Raw genomic sequence first — 23,085 nt, 5'->3', positions numbered from 1 at the left:
AAAGGACCACAATCCATAAAAATTCAATCCTATTGATCTCTCATGACCAACCATGAAAGGATCACGCTCTTCTAAAGGACCACAATCTATTGAAGTAAGTCCTCCTGATCTCTCATTGCTAAGCACAGGTCTGCTACCCTGAGTTTCTCTTTCCAAGTCCCATGCATGAATGCTGTCATTGTTTATTGATAATATTGATGGTTGAATGTTCATAGACAATGGAATATCACCCTCTTCTCGATTAAGCTCATATGATACCTCGTATTGTCTGTCTATCCCTGTACCATCATAACTCATATTTGCATTTCCATCATGGTTCGATTTTAGTGTTACATATAGCTGAACTCTACAAAGATCTTCTCGGAAAAGAAGGAAGCAAACATCACCGTCATTTTGTATGTACTGTGGAGGGGCTTCATAGTCAAGCTTATATTTAACTCTCATGACAACATCAAACTTTGAGCAACTGATATTTGCAACCCTATAAATGTGAGCTTTAAGTTCTTCATACTTCAATGTAATAGGCATAATAATTCCTGTTAACTCACCTCCAACATATAAATTTTGGTTCTCATCCTAATCACCTCCGTATCAAATTAGTACACTTTTTTGTCATCTTACAAAGCTAGAGAACATTTTTTTATTAAGCTAATGAATGTCATTTAATACACATGGATCTCTCTCGCTATCGTTCTCAATTGCTCTCGCTCTCGTGATTCTCGTTGTCGCTCTCTCTCGCTCCCGTTGTCGCTCTATCTCGCTCTCTCGTTGTCGCTCTCTCTATCCACCTTTCTTGTTGTCGCTCTTTCTCATACCCCTTTCGTTATGTTATTTACATACCTTTTTGTAGACCACGTTCCTACAAACACTAATAAAACAACGTTCAAGAAAAATTTGTTCCATTCTGAAAAACCTGTTTTGAAAACTCTGTTTGGTTCCGAAAACTCCGTTCAAATGAAGTTTAGATTTTAAAGAATTCACCATTACATGTTTGTTGTGTGTTAACGATTTTAAGTTATAGACAGATGATTTCGTGAAAATTGTCGAATCAATCGTACAGTGACAAACAATCACATCACAATGGAAGATAGAGAGACAGCGAGAGTGAGAACCATGTAGCGAAAGCGAGACAATTATCAGGGACAATTCTTGTAATCTCATACCGTCATTACGTCAACAAAAGGTCAATTGACAGTTTTGTAAAAAACCAGGCCATTTGATATTATGGGCCCAAATGTTAGGTCATTGACCCAAACCTCCCAATTTAGATGGACGTCTATTTTCTATTTTCTATAATATTTATAATAATAAATAAATAAAGAGAGCTGAAAATGCGAGGCAAGTACTTTATCTAGTTACTTCAAATTGGAATTGCTTGCATTCAGCTTCAAGGCGGTTCTTCAACTTCATTGATCTGCTCAAACTCTGGCTTTCGCCTTATAGAAACTGACGAATTCGATTGCCATTCGAGATGAGATCCTCCAAAGGCGGTGGACGAGTTGAATCCTCCGGCCACATCCACACTCTCCATCGCCGCCTTCACGACGCTCTCAATCTCGGTACAAGGTCAGTTTTAAGTCTTCTTCAGCGCCATAACTCGCTCTAATTTAATGCGTTCTTTTCAATGTTCTTCTATTTTCGCGATGTGCTTCAGAATTGATTGACTTGTCAGTGGAATTACTGTTGCTGAACTTTTTGTTTGATCCTACTCGGATTCAGAAAGTTAATTTAGTTTGGCTTCGAAGTCGACTGAAATCATAATATTGTGATTTTCATGTCTTTCTCCTATCGGTTGTCTCATCTCGAAGATCGCTCTAAAAACAGTTCAAGAAAAGACGTTGAAACCTTGGAACACAATGTTGTGTGCTTCTTTTATGTTATTAACTGTTTGAAATTGTGTTGAAGGAAACTATTTAGGTGTTGTAATTTTATTCACTTAATTAGTTTATGTACACCATAACTGTGGAATTATTGTTTTCCACGTCAGGTTTAATGAACTAAACACGAGGAAATGGATGTGCTCGGATAATGAGGTACAGAGACACGTTGTTCGCTGCATTGCAGCATTTCTTGAATCCGTTCCCAGGGAGTTATGCTATCATCACCTCGTGAAGGTATCACACTTAGTGTTGTCTTTTAGATTTTGGAAATCCCATCAAGTACAGTTGTTCATTGTGTATGATTTTTATAGTTTATTCGAGTCACACTTTCAGAAGGAAATGGAGGACTTCATTTAGTGACTCCGGGATCGCCCTCTGAATGATGATTTTTCTTTCTCAGGAACAGTAATATCTGATAACAATGAAGTTTTTGGATTGGAATTGGATATATCGAAATGAAGACCTAAATCTGTATAATCTTTGATATCCATTACCCACGATTAAGTTGGAGGTTTTTTTAGTCGTCTTAGGATGTATGGATATTTTTTTTAATATTATTAAAAAAGAAAAAAGTAGTTATAGTTGTACATTGGGAAAGAAACAACGATTGTTTTTTTCTTCCCTTTTTTCTCTTATGCTTCTGGTTAGTTTTAAGTTTGTTTTGCTTAAAACTTAATAATTCGTTAAATTCTGTAACTGTCCTTGTGTCTTCTTATGCATTCTGTTCTTAATTTGACTAGGTCGTGTCTCTTTTTTCATTTACTGCGTGTTTTGAGCTTTATTTTTGTTTTCTTCTTGTTTTCTGATAGTTACTTCCACCCCCTCTGCTTCTTTCAGGATTCAATAGCTGATATTGTTTATTCTTTGGTGTGGATTCTTGAAGATAAGAACGGAGCAGCTTCAAGTATAGCAGCTGATGTTGCTATAAAGCTGGTCAGTGCTATACCAAATGCACTGTTGAAACCTTTCATTTTAGATATTTCTCATGCTCTTTCATGCTTGCTACCTGCTCATCAAATACAAATATCTGTAGCATGTGCTACAGCATTGAATTTGATTTTTACAAATGTACCGAGTAAAAGTGAGGAAGCACTTTGGGAGATTCTGAAAAAGACAGAAGTTGTTCCTCATTTGATTGGCATCATTAGAGACTTTTCTGGAGCTATGAACCCAGTTGAATATATTCAACCTCTTTTTTCTCTTTTAAGTACAATTCTCTCTCGGTGGCCTCTCTCTAGGTTTCCAGTTTGGAGTGATGCTAAATTGATGGAAGCTTTGTATGATATGTATGTGAAGCCAGACTTTTCAGTTAGAGCTGAAGTTTTGAAGTTGTATTCTGCAATAGGTAATGAATACAAGGGAATTTTCCTTCTTTGAGTTTGCAGATTGGTAATTGAGAAGAAGTTGCCAATTTCCTTTGCAGCTTTATGTGGTATTGGGGCAAAGAAGCTTTTAGAGCGTGGAGAAGCAATTCTGCAAGAAATGGTGGAATGCATGGGCAGCTCACGCCCTCATCACATTAGGATTGAAGCATTTAGACTTGCACAATGTATAGTGGTTAGAACTAAGAACTGTTAATATGTTCATTAGACATCATGTTGAATGGATACGTGTTCTCTGCCTAAAACTTATTTTGTGACATTGCTTGCTCAGATAAATGAGGAGACCGGTTTGGAAAGGATGAGTTCATGTTGTGAACCAGTTGTCATAGCCATATTAAATGTAATGGTTGACTGTAGCTTGCAGCCTGCAATAGTTAGCAATCAGCAGATGTGCTTGCTTGAGGAGGCCAGTCGCTTGGCCTTAATCACTCGTTGGGCTGGCCAGCATCACAACTATTTTTGGAAACATAGAATTGATAGAGCCCTTCTTCATCTTCTACTTGGGAAGTGTCCCAAACAATTATATGGATGCATTTTGTCGTTGGAAGATCAGATACACATTGTTCGGGAGGGTCTTAAATCAAATTGCTTTCCTGGATTGAGGGTATATATCTGGGAAATTCTTGGCTGGCTTGCAACAAACTTCAATGAAGACGTCTACTTGAACAAAAGTTCAAATGGACTCTTAATTGACGTACTCCTTTCATGTGCCTGGTAATACTATTACTCAGTACATGTGGAGTTTTACTTTATTATGCCCAATTCTTTCATGTTATTTTACTTTCATCATTGTCTCATTTCTTAAAAATCCTTTTATCGGCAGTTTGGAATTCACTGAATTATTTATGGGTTGGCGTCAAATATGTCAAAGTGATGTTGTCAATGCCTCCAAAAATGAGTCAATACTGAGAGCTATTATGATGATGATTTATTCTCCTTCCAATTATATTGCATCAAAGACCACGTCTATGTTAACAAAGATGCTAGAACCAAATATTAAGTCATATTTGAAGGACCTCCAGCATACCCTGACAGGCATTTCATTTGGGACCATTTCTGGAATGCCAAATATTCTTATAGTCGTGAACTTGTTATGTTTAATATGTTGTGTAGGATTGCCACAGTATACAATGTGGGACAAGAATGCAGAAGGCATGAAAGCAACGGTCTCCTTTGTTAAGTGGTGCTTGACTAACGAAGTCCATTTAGATAGGTTGAGCTATTCTCCTCATTTGCATTTTAACTTTCATGAGAGAACTTGCTGTCAGGGCCCTAACAAAGAATGGGAGGGAAGAGATGTCCTGCTTTTATATAGTTTTGTGGGCCTGGCTGAGTTTATTTTACAATTGGGTCCCTTGACAAACGAAAGAGACACATCTTTTTTATCAATTGGATTTACCGAAGATGAGTTAATAAGTCAGCTTCAGGATATCTGCAGTAGTAGTTACTCTCCTGGACTAAAGTGGTATGCTGCATACATTCTTAGTTTATTGGGTTTCTATGGATTTCCTAGTAAATTTGGGAAAAAGATTGGCAGAACACTTAATGATGGGAGTGACTATTCAGACATTCGTTTCATTCACACGAACGGGAAGTCTCTAAATGTCCATGGTGTGATTCTTGCAGCTCGGTGTGCATCATTGCTGCCTCCTAACTGGCTACCTGTCAATGAGAAAGTTCCTAATTATTCATCCTCCACAGATAAAATCTCATCTGGAAAGATTCAGAAAGAGGTTTGTTTATCTTCGCATGTTGATGATAATGCAATGGCAAAGTTACTGGAGTATGTTTACAAGGGATACCTACAAGCAGGGGAGGAACTTACAAAGAAGTTGAGAAGTCTTGCTAAACATTGTAGAATACCGACTTTGTTGCACGTACTTTGTAGAAGAAAGCCAAGGTGGGGGGCACCTTTCCCCCATTTCAATCTTGTGGCGGCTCTTGGTCCAGTTGGATATCCTTTCTCGTAAGTTTTCCTTGATTTTCTTCAAGTAGACTGAAGTACATCTTCTGTAAAAAAAAAATTTTTTTTTTTTTCTGACGATTTCAGATAGCTGACCATCTTTGATCATCACACAAATTAACATATTGTTACGTATTGGCCACTAAATCATTTTGAATCTTTAGCCTTGTGCTTATATTTGCTTCTGAGAATTAAAATTCTCTGTTGAAAAATGTCGACAGGATAGAGCATAATTATCTGTTATTGACCATTGAGCGTGTGTTTTTCTATAATTCACATCATCCAGCAGAAGATATTTTAGTACATTATTTGATTTAGGTAGAAGCCATTCAATTGGTCTTGTTGTTTGGTCAGAGAAAATTTCATGTAGGGAACATATTTAACTTTCTTCCTCAATGTAACCATCTTCTCTCTAAAAAAATTCTAAGACCAATTTTGTTTTATTTTCAGAGACATCATCTTGGAGGCAAAATCAACTAAGCAGACTAGTTGGAAATGTGATGTTTGTGTTTTATCTGTGCCACATATGCATGTTCATAAAGTAATCTTGTGGTTAAGTTGTGACTATCTTAGAGCCTTGTTACAATCAGGAATGAAAGAAAGGTACGTGCTCATTACATTTAGTGTATACACAACCAAGAGACTATTCTGCGATTTCAAATGTAGTGAACATAAAATAAAAATTATAGTCTGTTTGTTACTTTGTTCTTTTATTAGTTATATTCTTTGGTCAGTTCACATTTGATCTCGATTAAAGGACCAAGATAAAATATATTTTCAGTTATTGGAATTGTAAGAGATCTGTTGTAGTGTAGTGTGGAAAAAAAAATGAACTATGCCATTACATTGATTAAAAGATTGCACGCTTGTTAAGTTTTCAAAGAATTATTGCCATCAGGACATGCAGTTTGATCAACTTTTATACATGGATTACTATTCTCAAATTATTTTATCAGAGGTTCTACACTTTTCATTATAGAAATATGGTTTATAATTTTTCACCTCAAGATTTTGATAGAGGTGAGTTCATTGGTTCTGAGGAGTATGGTCTGGGAAGTGGTATGGAGAGAACTTGTTGAACTTTCTTTTGGAATTCCTTTTGAAACTGGTTCTAATTTTTATTTGCCATTATAATAGTCCACAGCTAAAGGTTGTCTTTTCCTTCTTCTTCTCTTTTCCCGACAGCCACTCAGAAATAATTAAGGTTCCAGTGAGTTGGGAAGCAATGGTTAAACTGGTGGAGTGGTTCTACTCAGATAAGCTGCCAGATCCTCCATCTGAGTGTCTATGGCATAATATGGATGACCAAGAGAAACTGAATGAGCTCCAATCATATGTAGAGCTTTGTTGGCTTGCTGAGTTCTGGTTTCTGGAAGATCTTCAGGAACTGTGCTTGAATCTAATTGTATCTTGTCTTGATATAGCCCATCATTTGTCGGTCTATGTACTTCAAATGGCTGGAGATTTCTCTCTGTGGAAGTTGGCTGAAATTTCTGCAGATTATATTGCTCCATTATATTCTCAACTCCGTAATTGTAGTGATCTTGAAGCACTAGATGAAAGGCTTCTGAGCATGGTTCGTGCTGCATCCGTTCGACTTTCTCAAGAGGGTAATTAATACTCTGGGTTGGAGACATCACTAAGGATCTGTCGCATAGGATAGAAAAGGCCTCATAAATCTCACATCCAACGTTTTATGTAAGCTGAAATATCTCTTGAATTCTAGTTTCCGTGCACACAATTTCACTACTCTCCTACACATGAATGTAGGTCGAGCTTAGTCATTGATGATAATTTCTCTTTGCTGTTACGAACATGAATCATGTTTAGGTTCAGACTTCTGATAAACCATATTAAAATGTATTGTTCAATATGCAGGGTCGTGGTAGTCGTCAAGCCACAATTTTTTTTTTTTTTTTTTTTTTGGTAATTATTGCATCTTCATGATTTTGTAGGTTTTGAAGGTTCCCTTTTATAGCATCCACATAAGGGGTTCCCTCTACTCGGCACTTAGGTTGTTTCACTTTTTGTCATACCAATGACATATGATGTCTTTTTATTATCTAAAAAACTAATGTATGTGTGTATATGTGTATAGAGAGAGAGAGAGAGAGTTGTCTGTAGGTTACTAGGTTGGTCCCCGTCACTGTGTAACTAACAATAGCTGATGTAGCCTCAATACTATGAGGGGTTTGGAGGCTATAAATAAAAAAACTTCCAACACTATCAACTTTTTTTTTTTTTTTTTGCCACATCACCCTTCTCAAACATTTCTCATACAATACAGGAAACCATACGAGACAACATCGGGCATCCACAAGGAATCTGCTTATTGCCTATTGCTGATAAATAGATGATTCATGGAGATTGAGGTGCAGTCTCATAGAAACCATGTACATACTCTGCATTGAAAATAATTACACCAGGGAGATCTCTTGTAGGTATGGTTGCCAAAATAATCTGATTGCCAATGAAGTCCACGGTCGTGCATTTCAACTATAACTGGTAGTGTCCCTTGCTTCCTCACCTTGACTACCGTATTGGAATGAGGGTCGATGAGTTTGGCATGTGAAAGTGTCTACAGTCTCTCGTCAAATGCTTACATAGCTGTGTTTGCTGTGTGACAAATGAAGGTACTTAAACAGTTATTTTCTCTCCCTCTTTTTGGTTCCTTCGAATGTAGCTGAATATAAATACATATCGTTGCAACCCTGATTTCCTAAATTTTTATATTGATCTTTATGCCAGATAATAAAAGTAGGCCCACCCGTGTACTGAAGTATTAGGTATTGTAGCATTATGAAAAATAGTATATTCGGTCTGATATCAACAAGTATATTGTACATTGTTAGTATTGTCAATCAATGGGGAAACATGAGCTCGAAAACATCATCTCCGATCGACCAGTTTTTGTTTATTTGCAGTCACTCAATAAGGTTGTTCACTTGTTCTCTTGAATCCTTTTACTTCATTTTTTTTTTCTTCTCCATTTGACATTCGAATTTCTTCCGGATATTGGCCTTCGGACGGACAAGAAAATTTTACTTTGCTATGGATAGAACGGTCGTGAAGGAAATATCAATTGGCTTTTTATACATTCTGCACTACGTGAAATACTTGTGAGTTTCTTTTTAGATTTCTACATGCTTTCTGATAAAATAACCCATCATGATTGTTTTATTTGCATATTTTGCCTCCCATATATTTTTTATGCCTCTAGAATAAAAGCTGAAACGACCTTCAGTAGAGGGTAGAGGTTTGTAATTTTATCTTAAAAGAATCTATAATGCTTTATGCAAAAAAGTTTGCTCCCCTTGTCCTCCGATTTTAGGTAATGATATTCTTTTTTGGTGGGTCAAGGTTTGATCCATAGTTAACTTTACCTGATAAACAGGAGTTACTGACACTGTTAGCCTTAGCCAGTGTCAGTAGGTTTATTTTTCAATATGAATCACAACTTATGTTTCTTTTCAAATATTAAAAAAATGTCTGGCCATAATCCAACAGGTGAAGCTCATAGTTCGTTTTAGAGATTGGCTTATCTATTGATTGTCTTTAGCATTGACTGTGTTCCATGATGTACTAGAAATGGAGTGTCGGGTGAATTCAGTACTAGGAATTGGTTAGAATTCCAGTCTGCAATCAAGGTTAAATTATAAGTATAGTCTCAAATTTTTAATTTTGTGTTTGGTGTGTGTCCACCATATTCAACGTTTTTTTTAAAAAAGAAAAAAAGAAAGAAAAAAAAACTCACGTGCCTGTTAGATAAAAATTAAAAACTAACAAAACTTGTCTAATAGAACTCCAACCTTTCAATTTTGTGGTTCAAACCTCTGATTTCTGTAAAGAAGTGAAGTGTTTAGGCTCTCATTGGATAACCATTTAACATTTGAAAACTATGTTGGTTTTTCTCACAATTTCTTTACATTAGTTTTTATCCTTCTCAAGGAAGATATTGGAATTCTTACCCAAATTAAAAGTTGATTTTTTTAGATTTTCAAAACTTAGTTTGGATTTTAAAACTAAAATAAAATGGTTATTAAGATTTTGCAAGTTTTGGATTGATTTTGGAGGATATCATTTGTTGGTTCTGGAATTTCTGTTGGAGGTTTGACTGGACGATCTAACATTTTCTCCATTTTTCCAAAATCCATCAAAATCATGGCACTGGGGTCGCCCATAGTTTACATGTTTTCAAGGTTTTAGATTAAAACCCAACATCCCATCTTTACTTTGTAATTAAAAACTAAAGCATTGGGTGTTCGACGAGTGACGGCGAGCACATGAGAAATGCAACCAGTGGTGGATTGGGATGGGTAGTAGCAGTCAGATGCCTAGGGCATGTTGAGAAAGAAGAGAAATTAAAAAAGGTTTAATTATTCATTTAATTTGTTAAGTAATCAAAGCAAAATTGATATTTGACTCTTGAGTTTTTAAACAATTCTTACAAATTGCGGTCATAATTTAAATAGATTACTTGAAAAAGAAGTATTTTTGAAAAAATCATTATTATTTAAACACTTTTGATAAAAAGTTATTGAAAATATACTTCAAAAAAAAATTTATTTTAAATTAAATACTTGAAAATGTATTTTAAACACCTTTAATTTGATCAAGTTAAATGATATTATTTGTAATCATTTCTGTTAACTTAGGAACTACAATCTCTTTCGAAATTTCAGAGATCAAATAAACATTGATCCGAAAATAGTGCATTTTGTCCCCAAAGTTATTCAATTGTCAACTTAAAGGATAGTTGAAAGGTATAGTCTAAACTGATCTAATCAATTCAATGTAATAGATTTGGCAATTCTTTCGTGACTGCTTTTGATAAATAAGCTCAATTCAGTTAACTTACCACTTGCTCTTATACCCTATGGTTGGAATCTCGGTTCAAATCAGAACGAATTTGAAATCATGTCTAGTGTTTGGAATCTATTAGAAAAATAGAATTCGAATTTTATTTGAAATGTTGTTCTATTTTCGAAAAAAGGATATTCATAATTGGTTGGATTTTGTAAGATTTCAAATCAAAATGGATCTAATTTCAAATTCATCCTTCAAAAAAAAAAATTAAAAAAATGAGGGAAAAATTGACCCAGACAAGCGAATGATTGATGGAGGGATGTAGAAGAAGATTAGGGGTGAGAATTACAATAATTAATAATTTCCATTGTTGCGGAAAAAAAAAACACAGAAAGCAAAAAGATGCATCACCTGAAAAGAACACGACCTTTCACCTAACCCAAAAAGGGTATTATTCCATTTTCATAGAAAAGATACAAGAGCACAACACTGTCCAAATTTGGTAAATACAAATGACCAAAAAAAAATTAATAATTGTGGAAACAGTGTTCCATCCTTACATTCTTTTAATTAAAAGGAAAAAAAAATGAAAAAGGTTCCCTCATAAGATCATATGAATTCCCATCAAAGCTTTTCCTTTTCTTTTCTCTCTTTCGTGTGCCATAGAACTAATTAACATCATAAAGAAAAAGTAGAATTTTAAAACACAAAAACAATCCCACCACCTCCTCCTTCAAGTAATTAATAGGGAAGGACCATGGGAAATTGGTCTCAAGACCAACCCTGTACATTCTAACCCTCAACCATCCACAAATATCATTTCTGGACCACCCCCACCATTCTCAAAACACCATAATAATATTCTATCTAAAACCCTACTACCAAACCCAGAAAAAGATAAATGAAAACTAAACCCAACATAACAATGGCGTCACTTACCAGCGTCAAATTTTTCTAAAGTAAAAGCATGAAGAGGAATAATTCCCCCCCACCCCACACACGCGCTCTCGCCACTATACCAAAAGGAAAAGAAATTTTAAGGGAGCAGTAGAGAGAGAGAGACCTCAAAATGGAGGAACGTGTTTCTTTGTCCTTCCTTCCATGTGTGATGGTGGAGATTATTCTGAAGGCTTCTTCATTCGGACTGTATATAGATAAAGGGCAACATGGTTCTCCTGATCATGAGGAATCAAAATTGTTGTAACCACTGTGCTAGGCCCCACTGTTAATAAATCCACCAACAGACATCGAGCGTTGGGCAAAATCTATCAACACTTTCCTCTGGTGCTCGTCGGTGTGGGGAAGACTTGCACGTAATACTTCAACTGGCATTTCTTGGCTGATGGCAGTGGCAGCATCCGATACAGCTGCTGCTGCATTCTGTGGAGATTGTCTGAGTAGTGATCGCATGATAGTGTCATACTTGTTCACACAATACTTTGTAAGAAGGCCAAAAAAATCATCAAAAGAAGCCTGCCAAAGAGCTCGGTGGGTAATGTTATAGTTGCTCGCAGCATGAGGATCGGTTAAGAGTACCGTAGCTCTCTCAAGAACAGATTTCAAAATCAAGGACGCCCCATCCCCAGCAGGGGACCCTAGTGGGCGAAGTGGAGGTTGCTCTGAGGAACAAACTACAGCTGCAAGGCATGCACTTAAAGCTCCAAGATCCATACTATGGGTTCGCAATGAAACAATTCTTGCAAGATCACTAACAGAATCTGCTATCGCAGGATCAGAAGAAACACTACCAAACAAGAATCTTAAGTGACGGAATATAGCCATACAAACTATTCGCATAAGCTCACCTCCTGGCATGAGCAGCTGAAGGTACTTCCCTAGAAGCTTTCGACCCTTGGGAAGGGAAACCAACCTCAAGAAAACGAAATCATCTTTAGGAGCCAGCCCAACAGCATTACCATCTTTACTGAGTGGATCGACTATGTGAAATGATGAAGCCAGTCCTTCCAACAGAACCTGGCGACGTCTTCTTAATTGAGCACCACCATCTTGAAACTGATTGAATTGCAGGAAACGATCAATATCATCCACATCAAGAAGTAGACAATGACCATCCTCAATCGTAACTCTAGCTGCCAGCATAGGCTCCTGTTCAAGGGGCTTCTCAGAAACCTTTTGATCAGTGCTTCCACCGACAGATGAACTTGGAGGATCAACTTCAAGAAGAGGGCGAGGTCTACGAATTGATGAAAATGGAACCCTACCAAGTGCTTCAACCTGAAGGAAAGCATGTGGCTCATTATTGGCACGGGCACGTGGTGGAAGATCCCTTAGTTGATTAGGACAAAAATGATGCCTCAATTTTGCACCTGCAGATTTTCTTGAAAGACAAGCCTGATGATAGTAATCATCAACATATGGGTCATTACTATGCGTTGCTGCAAGCTGCATTCTAACAATATTCTCTAATTCATCAGCTGTCATATACTTGGATCTATAGAAAGGCCACCCGAAGTCATTCCTAACACTATTGGTCTCATAACCCTGCTGGATGAAACGAGTATTCTGTCTACTTTTCTGAGACCTAGGCCTTTGATCCCTCATATCTGGTAAGCCGCCAAGCATGGCTTCCAACTTGTTCATTAACTGGGGCGGGCCTGAAGACAGGTGGGAATTAAAAAGATGGGACTGAAAACCTGGTAGAGAACCACCAAATGGAGGCTGAATAGGATTCTGCAACCTATGCTGCTGCTGCTGCTGCTGCTGCTGCTGTTGCTGCTGCTGCTGCTGTGGTGGTGGTAACTGTGGAAATCCATTCTGATACGATAACTGGTGAGGCAATAAATTGTTAAGGTTACTAGATTGTTCTCCGGGAAACATGCCAGTTTGACTGACCCATTGGCTCTGCGGTCCACCATTAATAGAGAGGCCAGAGTTAAGTTGCGGTATGTTTCCAAACCGTGATCCAGGATTAAAACCAGCAATCTGAGAGTTTGGAGGTGTGAGATTTGATGGAGATAACGATACTACATGACGTCCACCAGGAACAAAAGGCATATTTAGATGGCTTGAATGCTGGTTCGGTGAAGCATGAGGAGATATTCCGCTAGGAGGATATGAAGACTTTGGCACCAAAATTGGCTCACTAGAGAATTGTTGGTGGTATTGCTGCGGCTGTGGTGGTGGCTGATCAGGGTATGACGACGTCCTATACAAAGATGTAGATTCTGCAATAGAAGAAGAATGTGGATGGGATGACCATCTTTTGCCTTCCTGAGCACTTTCGACATTGTAGCCTTGTTGGGCAAGCCAATTAGAGAAACCCTCCTCACGTGCCCATTCATTAACCAACGAACCTAGAAGGGCAGATGGGAAAGAAAACATGAGAAAATAAAATAAATCAGTTGATTATTCACAACAAAATTAAAATCATGAATAAATATGAAACCACCAGTTGGCATAAATCACGTACCATGATTAGCAAAAGAGAAAAGAATGGACAAATACCTAACCTCTAAAATACATTTCCAACATTAACATATATAGCATCCAAGCTATGAATGCTCAAAATTAACATTTGCAAAAGGTCTATGATCGCATTCCTTGAGTAAGAAGTTGACTTAAATCATGATGAAGAAGAACAAGGAGTGGACACTTGCAATAAAAATAATATTAAGTACAGATTTGAAAACTCCTTCTAATATTCCCACTTAAATTTTTTAATTGAAAGGGTATTAAAAAAAATATGTGTATATAATGGAATGTAAATCTTCTCACGGTGAAAATTTCAAGACCTGCCCTAGTGGAGTGTGTTCAGAGCACCAAGTTACGTTTGTCAGCAGCATAAAGCCATGTTATGTAGACCATCTCGACAAAAACAAACTATTCTATCAGAACTATTACTTTACATATGACCAAAAGAGTACTAATTTAGCATCACAAAGAGTTAACTCACTTTCTCTCAGTATTCTGCCTCCAATAACTCCCCTTGGCCCGCTTCCAACCTCGTTCAACTGAAATGACACAAAATAATAATCAAATATAGATGATAACAGAGAAACAAAAAGCCATGCATGCAAAGGAATTCTAAAATTGCCCAATTGGAGGAAAAGAAAACACAACCAGCAACTTCTGCTAAAACAAATCGATCTTTAGTTCCTCAACATGGTCAGTGTCAAGTCAAATTGCTTTTCTTAGTTCTCTCCAGAAAAAAATTTTACCAACTTTCTACAAAATGGTCCTCCATAATGAAACGGGAGCAATCTATTATATTCTTCCCACAGAAAAAACAAGGTAGTAAATCACTAGAAACATGCATAATTTGAAATTCCAAACTGAGTTCTTAAATTCTATTTCATCTTAGACCCCAATTGTTAGTCCAGACTCCTTCGCCCTTTGACAACTGGAGACAATAATAATAAATTATCAATGATAAAAGCATAATTTTCTAGGGAAGACATGGTGGGGATCAAGTTTTTGTCTTCAAGTAAGGTAACAGGTGTCTTTATACATCAAGCTATGTTCCGATTGGCAATAAGTATAATTGTCAATTGTTACTTACTAATAGTTAAATAGATAGTTGAAAGAACACACAACAATGATGATATTAACACCTCTCTTAACCTCCCTGCCCAGTATCACCTCGTGACAAAGCAAACTATCATTCTAGCTTCTACGGAATACAAAATTTTAAAGATGAAATGATCTTGTATTCTTATGAATATGAAACTACTTATTGAGATGCAAATACACATAGAAGGTATCAGAATTCCATTTTTTGTATATGAAGGAAGATACAGATACAAAGTTTGAATAGAAAATCATAGAAATGGAATATCAGATTAGGGAGCCACTTCCAAGGTCTAAACAAGATTAAAAGAAGGCCAGAGACTTTTATGTTTCTAACCTTTTCAAATGAAGAAACAAGATCGTCAATATCAGATGGAGGTCTAAAGTCCTCACTCTGTAAACCAAAGAAAGGAGTTAGTTAATGAAACCAAGTACACGGCACATCTGAATTATAAATGAATACCCAACAGTTGTCACAGCTCTTAATATAAAATGGCATATTTCGTAACAGAGCAAGAAAAAATTACGATAGCCGAAATGTGACTTGTGCAATAAGAGAACAAGAAACTAACCAGTTCACTCGAAGTGCTTTAGAAAAGTTTCAAGCTCACATCAACAACAGTTTTTCCCATCAAGATTACCACGCGCAACTTCAAAAACTTACAATTACATGAGATACAACCATGAAGTCCAATGGCCAATCTTGTTATGCTGTCTGGCTTAACCTAAAACTGGTATATGTTTCTGTTTTCTTTATGGAATCTATACTATATTAAATGGGACAATAAGAGAGAACTTTTACATTCCCTTTTTGCCCTTACATTTCTTAATAATGCCTATTTTGCCTTCATAATTGTGTATACTAAAGAAATGGAAATTATGTAGGGTATACAATCGAATACGTGAGTGGAAAAAACTAACTTCCCAGTGCAACTCCAGATAGAAACAATACAACTCTTACATTCTATTGTATGGGTGTGATCTACCTATAAAATAAAAAGAAATTGATAACCTCATTGCCAATTTTCATGTCGACACAATCCCACAAAAAGTTCTTATTATCAAATAAACCTTTCCAGAAATAGTGAGGATTAAAAATTTTTGTTCTTCAAAAGAAAAACATTGAAGCCAATCAAAATGAGGCCTTGGAAATTCATAAACCCATTTTAGAGGTATTGTTATCTATCTTCTGACTAAATTAGTAGTGTGCTTTGAGAAGTTTTTTGAAGTGAAAAGTATGCCTTGAAGATGTTCTTTCATTAGAAGAGGAAAAAGAAATAGAAGAATTGAGATGAGATTTTGAATGCAGGGTAAAAAAAATAGATTGAATGTAGCGTTTCACTATCTCATGATCACATGTTCCTCCAAACCACCATATATTCTATCCCCACTAGAATGACAAAGAGAAGAGTAACATATTTGCAAATCCTTAGAGAAAGAGAGTATTAAACCGACCTGTGCTTGGTGCAAAGTTTTGTGGCAATTTTGCTTGAAATGATAATAAAAAATTGAGAGCAAAATGGATTTTGGCTGATTAGCAATGACTTTAAATAAAGTTCAATTGTGTTTTTATGGTTAGGAAGTTGTGGAGAGAGGAACCGAAAATTTTTAGGGAAATCTTCTATATATAATAGTTTAATATATTTTAATTTGAAAATCCCAACCAACTATTCTTTTGCCTCTCTTTTCATAGTCTAATTTCATTATATATATGTATTTATATATATATATATATATTCATTGAGAAAGAATGAAAGAATATAAGGGAATATTCTCTTTTTATTGTATTCTTATGAATCTATGATGAATATTTCATTTGTTTAATACTTTTTTTTGTTAATTAAATACTTATTTAATTATTTAAAAATAATGTCAATGTCTGTAATCCTTATATAAAGTGCTTATTTTTTTTTCTCCATAAGTCAATTCATTAGAAGAAATTACACAATAATTACTCATGAGGTAAGATATCTTATTATGTCACTTTTATTTATACAAGTTAATATTATAACTTTTAATATAATTATATCATTTATATGTATTTTCACTAAACTTGCCTATCTTATCATTTTTTTCCACCAAACTAGTTTAGTTACATCATCTATATTTCATATTCGTTTTCTAACCATTTGTGATCTTTTTTCTTTTACAATTTGTGCAGTAGGAGAATTGATCCTCTGGCCTCGAGACGGATGGTACAGACTTTTAGTAATCAAATTTCACCTCTTTTTTCATTATTTTGTAAAATTATGTTAAATATTTACTATTTAAAATCAATGAAAAATATTCCATTTAGTATTCAAATTTCACACTAAAAAATTATGTTAAAATTTTTTACTATATGCATCGCACGTGCTTTTTAACTAGTAAGTCCAAAAGGATAGCACCATTAAAATATCTACTACATCAAAGAGATAAAACAGCGATAGCACTAGTCAAAATTTCATGATTGGAAGATGAAAGAATTGAAAGGGAATACCAAAAAAATAATAATAAATAAAATAAAATAAATAGCCACAAAAGGAACCCACCTAGTCTTAAAAAAGGCTCCGATCTAAGAAAATGATACCTAAGGAATCATTATAAAACTCTTGACAATGGAAACCCAAAGATAAAACACTAACCCACAAAATAGCTGAAACGTCGGCAAACAAACAACCCTTAGCACAAAAGGGTGATTGAAGAAGAAACACCTCCAGCATAGATCCGCACACAACAGGTCAAGCCACATGAAAACAATCCCAAACCAATGAGGCAAAATGGCATCTCCACTACATCTGATCAAGGTCATCAAATGCTCTTCCACAAAGGATACATCACTGTGTCCCTATCAAAGAGGACTACCTCAACACACGATCCAAGGTCTTAACTTTACCAAGAAACACTTACCAAACAAAAGATTTGACCTACTTAGGCATTTCAACCTTCCAAAGCAAGGTAAAGATTGGACCACTTAAAAAGGATTGTACCCTAAAGACAAATACCCTTCCTCCCCACACACACAGACTAAAACAAACTCCAACATGGAAAAAAGACCCATAATGTTCGTCATTTCCCTATAGGACAAAGGACAACAAAGGGGCGCCAATAGAAGGTAACACATAGGCCACCAAATGAAGCCCCTTGGAGGAAAGATAGTACAAACAAGGAAATAACAAGCAAAAGGATTCCATAGTTACAAAACTGGCAAGGGGAAGGAGATCAAATTGAACCAAACCTCCAACTTGGGGATCCTTTTGGTGCTCCATGACAAATGAGTTGTCTTGGACAACAATTCCAAAAAAATAAATAAATAAAATCTAGTTGCCAAGCTGGTTTGATTGCTATATTGTAGATTATTGGCTTAGAATAAATGGGAACAGGCTCTTTTGAGCATCGTAGATCAGCAAAGTTGTCTGGTGTTTGACCCCTTTAGCATATTGGTCATGAATTTTTTATAATTTCCCTCTTTCCTTGATTCAAACAAACTTATTGACAATTGATTTATCATCAGTAAAGAAAATGGAGAGACGATGCAAGGACTTCAAGCACACAACCACACAATAAAATCATAGAATAAGCATGCAAAAAACTGCAGTCAAACAAAAATGTATGATATCCAGCTTTTCTGTTGGGTGATTTTAAATTTAAATTTTCAGAACTTGTAGGACGCAAGATTACACTTGGACTTTTAGTCTGTCACATGCAACTTCCAAGGATTCTAAAAGGAAAACGTGTGCATCCAGCTAAAAATAGGAACATAACTGTATAGAACAAAGGAAATAACAGATACCTCCTTATCAAACAAAAACTCCTCCTCCTCAATCCCAGCAGCAAGTGCATCATCCTCTTCATCTTCTAATCCACCCAATTCAACCTCCTCCATGACGTCCTTGCCAAAAAATGCATACTGTGATGCATCAAACAGAGCATCTTCTGCAACATAGAAAATTAAATCACAATGCTAGCATCTTCATTATAAAATTAGAGATCAAGACATTTTTCATATCTAATAATAAATAAATGAAGTAAATGCAATAACCCAAACAAATAAAAGGACTAATAAAATGTCTGAAAAACGTGATTTATCAAGAATCTTCTCTCTCTCTCTCTCTCTCTCTCTCTCCCACCTCTGTAGTTCTCTCCCCATTATTCTAGTGAAGTTTCAAAAAAGAAAAAGAAAAAAAACTTAAAATGCAGCTGCTACAATAACACACATGAACTCCAATAAGTATCTAAACGACATTGAAATTAAAAAAAAAAAACAAAAAACAATAATCACTCATCGAAACCAAGAACGCTTTCCTAAAAAGATGTACACGAAACTCCTAGGTAGAGAATTGAGAACCATCGAGGACAACTGCCATAATCCCCAACCAAATAGTTATCTACTTAATCCTTGACAATTATTTCATCTCAATAACACGACGAGAACAAAATCCTCACATCCTTGAGAAGATTCAAGAACACAACAGTTAAACGATAATTAATACACAACAACTACCACCATCCGAGCTCTAAATTCTCAATTACCGACTTCATCACCACAACTAACAAAAGAAGTTCAAACAAAATGGATCTGAAGTAACAAGGTTTCAATAAAAATTACCCGTGGAATTGGCTCCAAAACGCTTGAGATCCTCGGATGTAGATGCCACTTGAAGTCTAGCTCCGTTACCGAAACCATCCATATCTGCGACTCAATTACTCGAGACGAAGAACAAGAACATGGAAATCGAATCTTAACCTTAATAAACAAGAAGTACGCCGAAATAGGATCTGAAACTAAGCGAAATACGAAAAAGAAAGAAAATCAAAAACCCTAACAGGTCAAAATCCTAGGGTTTGTGCGGAAATGGCCTGGAGAAAAATCCCAAAAAATATGTACAGTTGGTGGTAGAGTAATACTAGTGTGTCGTCCTCATGGATTGAGCTTGCTTTTCGCTGTGTCAGTGAAGGCTTTTTAAGGTTGAAATTGAAAATTGGATCGGAGAGAGAAACCAAATTTGGAATTGGAACCCTAAAAAGAGATAACGATTAGTGGGGATTTTAATAGGACAATTAAAAAATATGGGTCCTCTTTTTTCCTTTTTTCTTTTTTCTTTTTTTCTTTTCAATTTGTTTATTCGTTTCTTAATTTCATTACTTCACAGATCATAAATCATAACATAACAGGAGTTTGTCCTGGAAATTCCTTTTTTTAAACCTTTTGTTATTCTATTTATATTTTGCTTTAACGGTAATTTGTAAATATCTGAAAATATATATATTTATTTATTATAAATATTATAATAAAATAGATGCTCATTAGTACCCATGATTTATGTTCTAAAAGAGCATGTGTAATTCTTCCATCACCACTATGTGTCATTTTACATAAAGTCCAAGTGTCTTATGAATACTCATCTTCAAAGTGAGTCGTTTCGTTTAAAGTTTTATTGAGAATAAAATATGATTTTGTTTGATTGTGCATAAGAATGCTATCAGAATTTTATAAATAAAAATTATGTTTTTATTAAATTTATGAAATTGAGATGGAAAATTTTATATAATTGTAATATATTAATAAATTGAACAATAAACATCATTAAAAAATAATTAAGTAATACTAATTTTTATTATCAATATTTGAAAATTGAGTAATTTTTAACTAAAACAACCAATTAATATATTTAATGAACATCATATTAATTATAGTCTAATACTTAATCATTATTATAATTATGTGAGTTCAACATTAGTAATTTTAGTTTTAATAAGAAAATATATTTTAATAAACAATATATTGCATAACAAAAAAATGAGATAAAAATATGATATATTAATAAAAAGATATTAAAAAAATGTTTTGTAAATATGATAGACTAATAATGAATGAAGTAATAACAATTAATCACAATAAATAATTAACTGATTATAAATAATCAATAATGATTATATGTTCTAAGTGATCAAATTTAAATTAATCTTAATAAATAATTACTTCATTATTAAAAAAAATAAATTGTTACTAATGATAAATGAATTTTTGTACTAACTAAATTTAACTAATCATAATTTACTAATTAAATATATTTAAAATATTGTTGCCTGATAAATTAATAATTTATGTAAATAAGTAATAACAGTTTACTAATTAAATATATTTAAAATATTATTGGTTAATAAATTAATAGTTTGTGTAAATAAGTAATTGCATTAATTTAATAAATATTTACTGTAATAATAAGTTAAGTAAATACTTTAATAGATTATTATTGATTTATTAACATAAATATTTATATTATTTTTGGTAAATTAATATTAATTAATTAATCAATTAATTATATTTAAAGTAAAATTATATATAAAATGAAAAATAAGTGGAAATGAGAAAATAGAAAACCTATGGTTTTGGAAGGAATAGAAGACTCTTATATGTGGGAAATGAGGATGAATGAGAATAGCTTATTCCTGGTTGAAAGCTGTGAAACAAATGCCCCCATGGGATTTGGATATTTGTGTCATTCTACATAAAGTCCAAGTGCCTTATGGATACTTATCTTTGGTGTCCACTTCATTGTCACCTTCTACTTGCCAAATTGTTTATAAATAGTGGCATTTTGTGGATCTTGGTATTACATATTGGTGATAGGGTTGGCAAAAATCCAAGCGAGGTTGAGTATCCACCTCGATTGGGGCTGGAATCCCCGATTTGATCAGAGATACAAAACGGGGACAAGGAGGGTATCTCCGACCCTGCCTCAGATATTTTTCTTTATTATTATTTAATATTTTTATATATATAATTGTTTTTTATTATTTATTATTATTCTCTCTAATATATATAACATCAGTAGCTAGCTACTATTATTACAGAATTTTATATAACAATGATGTTTTATTAATTTTTTTTCATAATATAATTAACTTTAATTTTGTATTAAATTTAAGATAAAAAAATATATAATGTTTTTAATTATTAATTTAAATACATAAAATAATAATAATACTAATTTGTTGTCTAAAATATTTACAATTTCAATATAAGTATCAATTTTTAATTAATTTTAAATAATTAATTAAAAATAAAAATATAAGGGGAGAATTTTTTCCCACAGGAATTCTTCAACCCTGACCCCGACTCCCAAAATGGGGAATGGGGCGGGGATGGGGAATACATCTTCAGCCCCGCCCCACTCCATTAACAATCTTAATTGGTGAGAAAAGTAAAAAAATGATTGGAGAATTTTAGAGAATTTTAAATTTCCATATTTTCTATTTACATCATTTTTATATTTTGTTATTTTATTTTATTATATATTATGCTTCATTTAATTTATTATATTATATTTTTTTCGTATCCGTGTTCTCGTTGTGTGTCATTGTGCTTCTCAAGTTTACAACACGTTATCAGCACAGGCTTCTATCGTTTTCCTCGCCAAATGTAGGTTCTAAAGGTATGTCGTTTTTTCCTCTTCGTTATAATTAATAAATTAAATGTTGTTTTACATATTTGATATATATTAAATTTCTAATATAAACATAATATCTTATAATGGTGTTACTATGAAAAATATTATAAAATTATAATTTGTAGCATTTGATATTAATGATAATAATTATTTGTCATGAATGCTTGATGCCGAAATACACCGAGATGCCATAAAAATGTGATCATCAAAAAATAATTTTTCATCTTAAAACTCGTCGTAAATGGATGCACTTGTGGCTCTAAAATTTCAAATCAATATGTTAGAGAATACATTTTTTATATGCTTCTGCAGTAGTAATATCGAGAAAAATATTTTAAAAGTATTTTGCACTCATCTGATGTTTTCTCGTGGCTAAATGAAATAATGAGTTATTGATTAATAAAATATGAATCTCAACCAACTAGAGCAACAACATTCCCTGAAGTGATTGTTGTAAATATTAATAATTATTGATAAAAAATCATGAAACTCGACCAATCGGGATGACACCATTCCCTGAAGTGAATGATATGAATTTTAATAATAATTGTGGTCGAGGTCGAGGTCATGACCGTGGCAGGGGAAGAAATAATTATTATGTTTGTGGTGGTCGTTCTAATTATTTAAATTTCAAAAGAATCATATGAAATGATGATCACATAGGGAAAGCTTCACAATATAAGAGTTCAAAAAGTGTTAAAAATAAATGCTTTCGATGCGGAATGACTGGGCATTGGTCATGTCCCTGTCGTATGTCAAAACACTTAATCGATCTCTATCAAGCCTCCCCGAAGGAACAGGAGAAAAACGTGGAAGCAAATTTTCATACTAGAATAATGATATATTTGACCTATCCCATATGACAAATTTGGATGTGGCGGACTTCTTTGAATCTCCTAAAAAGAAAATCGGTAGAATTGATGGAACATCAAGTGTTTTCTTTAGCTTTGAAATTATCTAGATTTAATGCATTTTTTATTCATCTCTATATTTTTTCCCTCTTAGTAGATGTTAACCTTTGTATATTCCAAATGTTGTTTTTCTTATTATAATTATTTTCTTTTAATAAAGAAACCTGGATCATTTTCATATAG

At 34.2% G+C, this 23,085-nt stretch overlaps 2 protein-coding genes across 5 annotated transcripts; one reads left to right on the top strand and one right to left on the bottom strand.

The window, feature by feature from the left end:
• Positions 1-1,338: 1,338 nt before the first annotated feature.
• On the top strand, positions 1,339-8,183 carry LOC120086126 (BTB/POZ domain-containing protein). 2 transcript variants are annotated; one of them, XM_039042584.2, is made up of 10 exons: positions 1,339-1,566; positions 1,988-2,114; positions 2,718-3,225; positions 3,304-3,437; positions 3,534-3,976; positions 4,086-5,228; positions 5,676-5,828; positions 6,411-6,923; positions 7,513-7,597; positions 7,667-8,183. In XM_039042584.2, the coding sequence occupies exons 1-8, from the start codon at positions 1,472-1,474 to the stop codon at positions 6,841-6,843; spliced, it is 3,036 nt and encodes a 1,011-aa protein (XP_038898512.1). In that variant the 5' UTR covers positions 1,339-1,471; the 3' UTR covers positions 6,844-6,923; positions 7,513-7,597; positions 7,667-8,183. The 2 variants fall into 2 exon arrangements, with proteins under 2 accessions (XP_038898512.1, XP_038898510.1); XM_039042582.2 differs by having other exon boundaries at positions 7,513-8,183.
• Positions 8,184-10,459: 2,276 nt separating this feature from the next.
• On the bottom strand, positions 10,460-19,732 carry LOC120086431 (topoisomerase II-associated protein). 3 transcript variants are annotated; one of them, XM_090317909.1, is made up of 6 exons: positions 19,147-19,569; positions 18,331-18,473; positions 17,183-17,385; positions 14,896-14,952; positions 13,945-14,002; positions 10,460-13,345 (listed from the first exon to the last, which is right to left on the bottom strand). In XM_090317909.1, exons 3-6 carry the CDS (start codon positions 17,258-17,260, stop codon positions 11,244-11,246), a joined length of 2,295 nt encoding a protein of 764 aa, XP_090174035.1. In that variant the 5' UTR covers positions 17,261-17,385; positions 18,331-18,473; positions 19,147-19,569; the 3' UTR covers positions 10,460-11,243. The 3 variants fall into 3 exon arrangements, with proteins under 3 accessions (XP_090174035.1, XP_038899006.1, XP_090174036.1); XM_039043078.2 differs by lacking the exon at positions 17,183-17,385 and having other exon boundaries at positions 19,147-19,732; XM_090317910.1 differs by lacking the exons at positions 18,331-18,473; positions 19,147-19,569 and having other exon boundaries at positions 17,183-17,397.
• Positions 19,733-23,085: the final 3,353 nt, after the last annotated feature.

The sequence above is a fragment of the Benincasa hispida genome, chromosome 9 (genome assembly GCF_027475165.1).
Source record: "Benincasa hispida cultivar pf3 chromosome 9, pf3_genome.v1.1, whole genome shotgun sequence".
Taxonomy (NCBI): Eukaryota; Viridiplantae; Streptophyta; class Magnoliopsida; order Cucurbitales; family Cucurbitaceae; genus Benincasa; species Benincasa hispida.
The sequence above is the reverse complement of the archived record's forward strand: the minus strand, read 5'-3'. Positions and strand labels throughout refer to the sequence as shown.

What these genes read in the sequence shown, in the direction of transcription:
- LOC120086431 (XM_039043078.2), bottom strand. Translation starts at nt 19,228, where the DNA reads ATGGATGGTTTCGGTAACGGAGCTAGACTTCAAGTGGCATCTACATCC. An exon ending in TTTTGGAGCCAATTCCACGG is followed by an intron (nt 18,474 to 19,146) that starts GTAATTTTTATT and finishes TCTATGTTGCAG; the next exon opens with AAGATGCTCTGTTTGATGCA. An exon ending in TTGTTTCTTCATTTGAAAAG is followed by an intron (nt 14,003 to 14,895) that starts GTTAGAAACATA and finishes GTGTCATTTCAG; the next exon opens with TTGAACGAGGTTGGAAGCGG.
- LOC120086126 (XM_039042584.2), top strand. Translation starts at nt 1,472, where the DNA reads ATGAGATCCTCCAAAGGCGGTGGACGAGTTGAATCCTCCGGCCACATC. An exon ending in GCTATCATCACCTCGTGAAG is followed by an intron (nt 2,115 to 2,717) that starts GTATCACACTTA and finishes TGCTTCTTTCAG; the next exon opens with GATTCAATAGCTGATATTGT. An exon ending in GAAGTTGTATTCTGCAATAG is followed by an intron (nt 3,226 to 3,303) that starts GTAATGAATACA and finishes TTTCCTTTGCAG; the next exon opens with CTTTATGTGGTATTGGGGCA.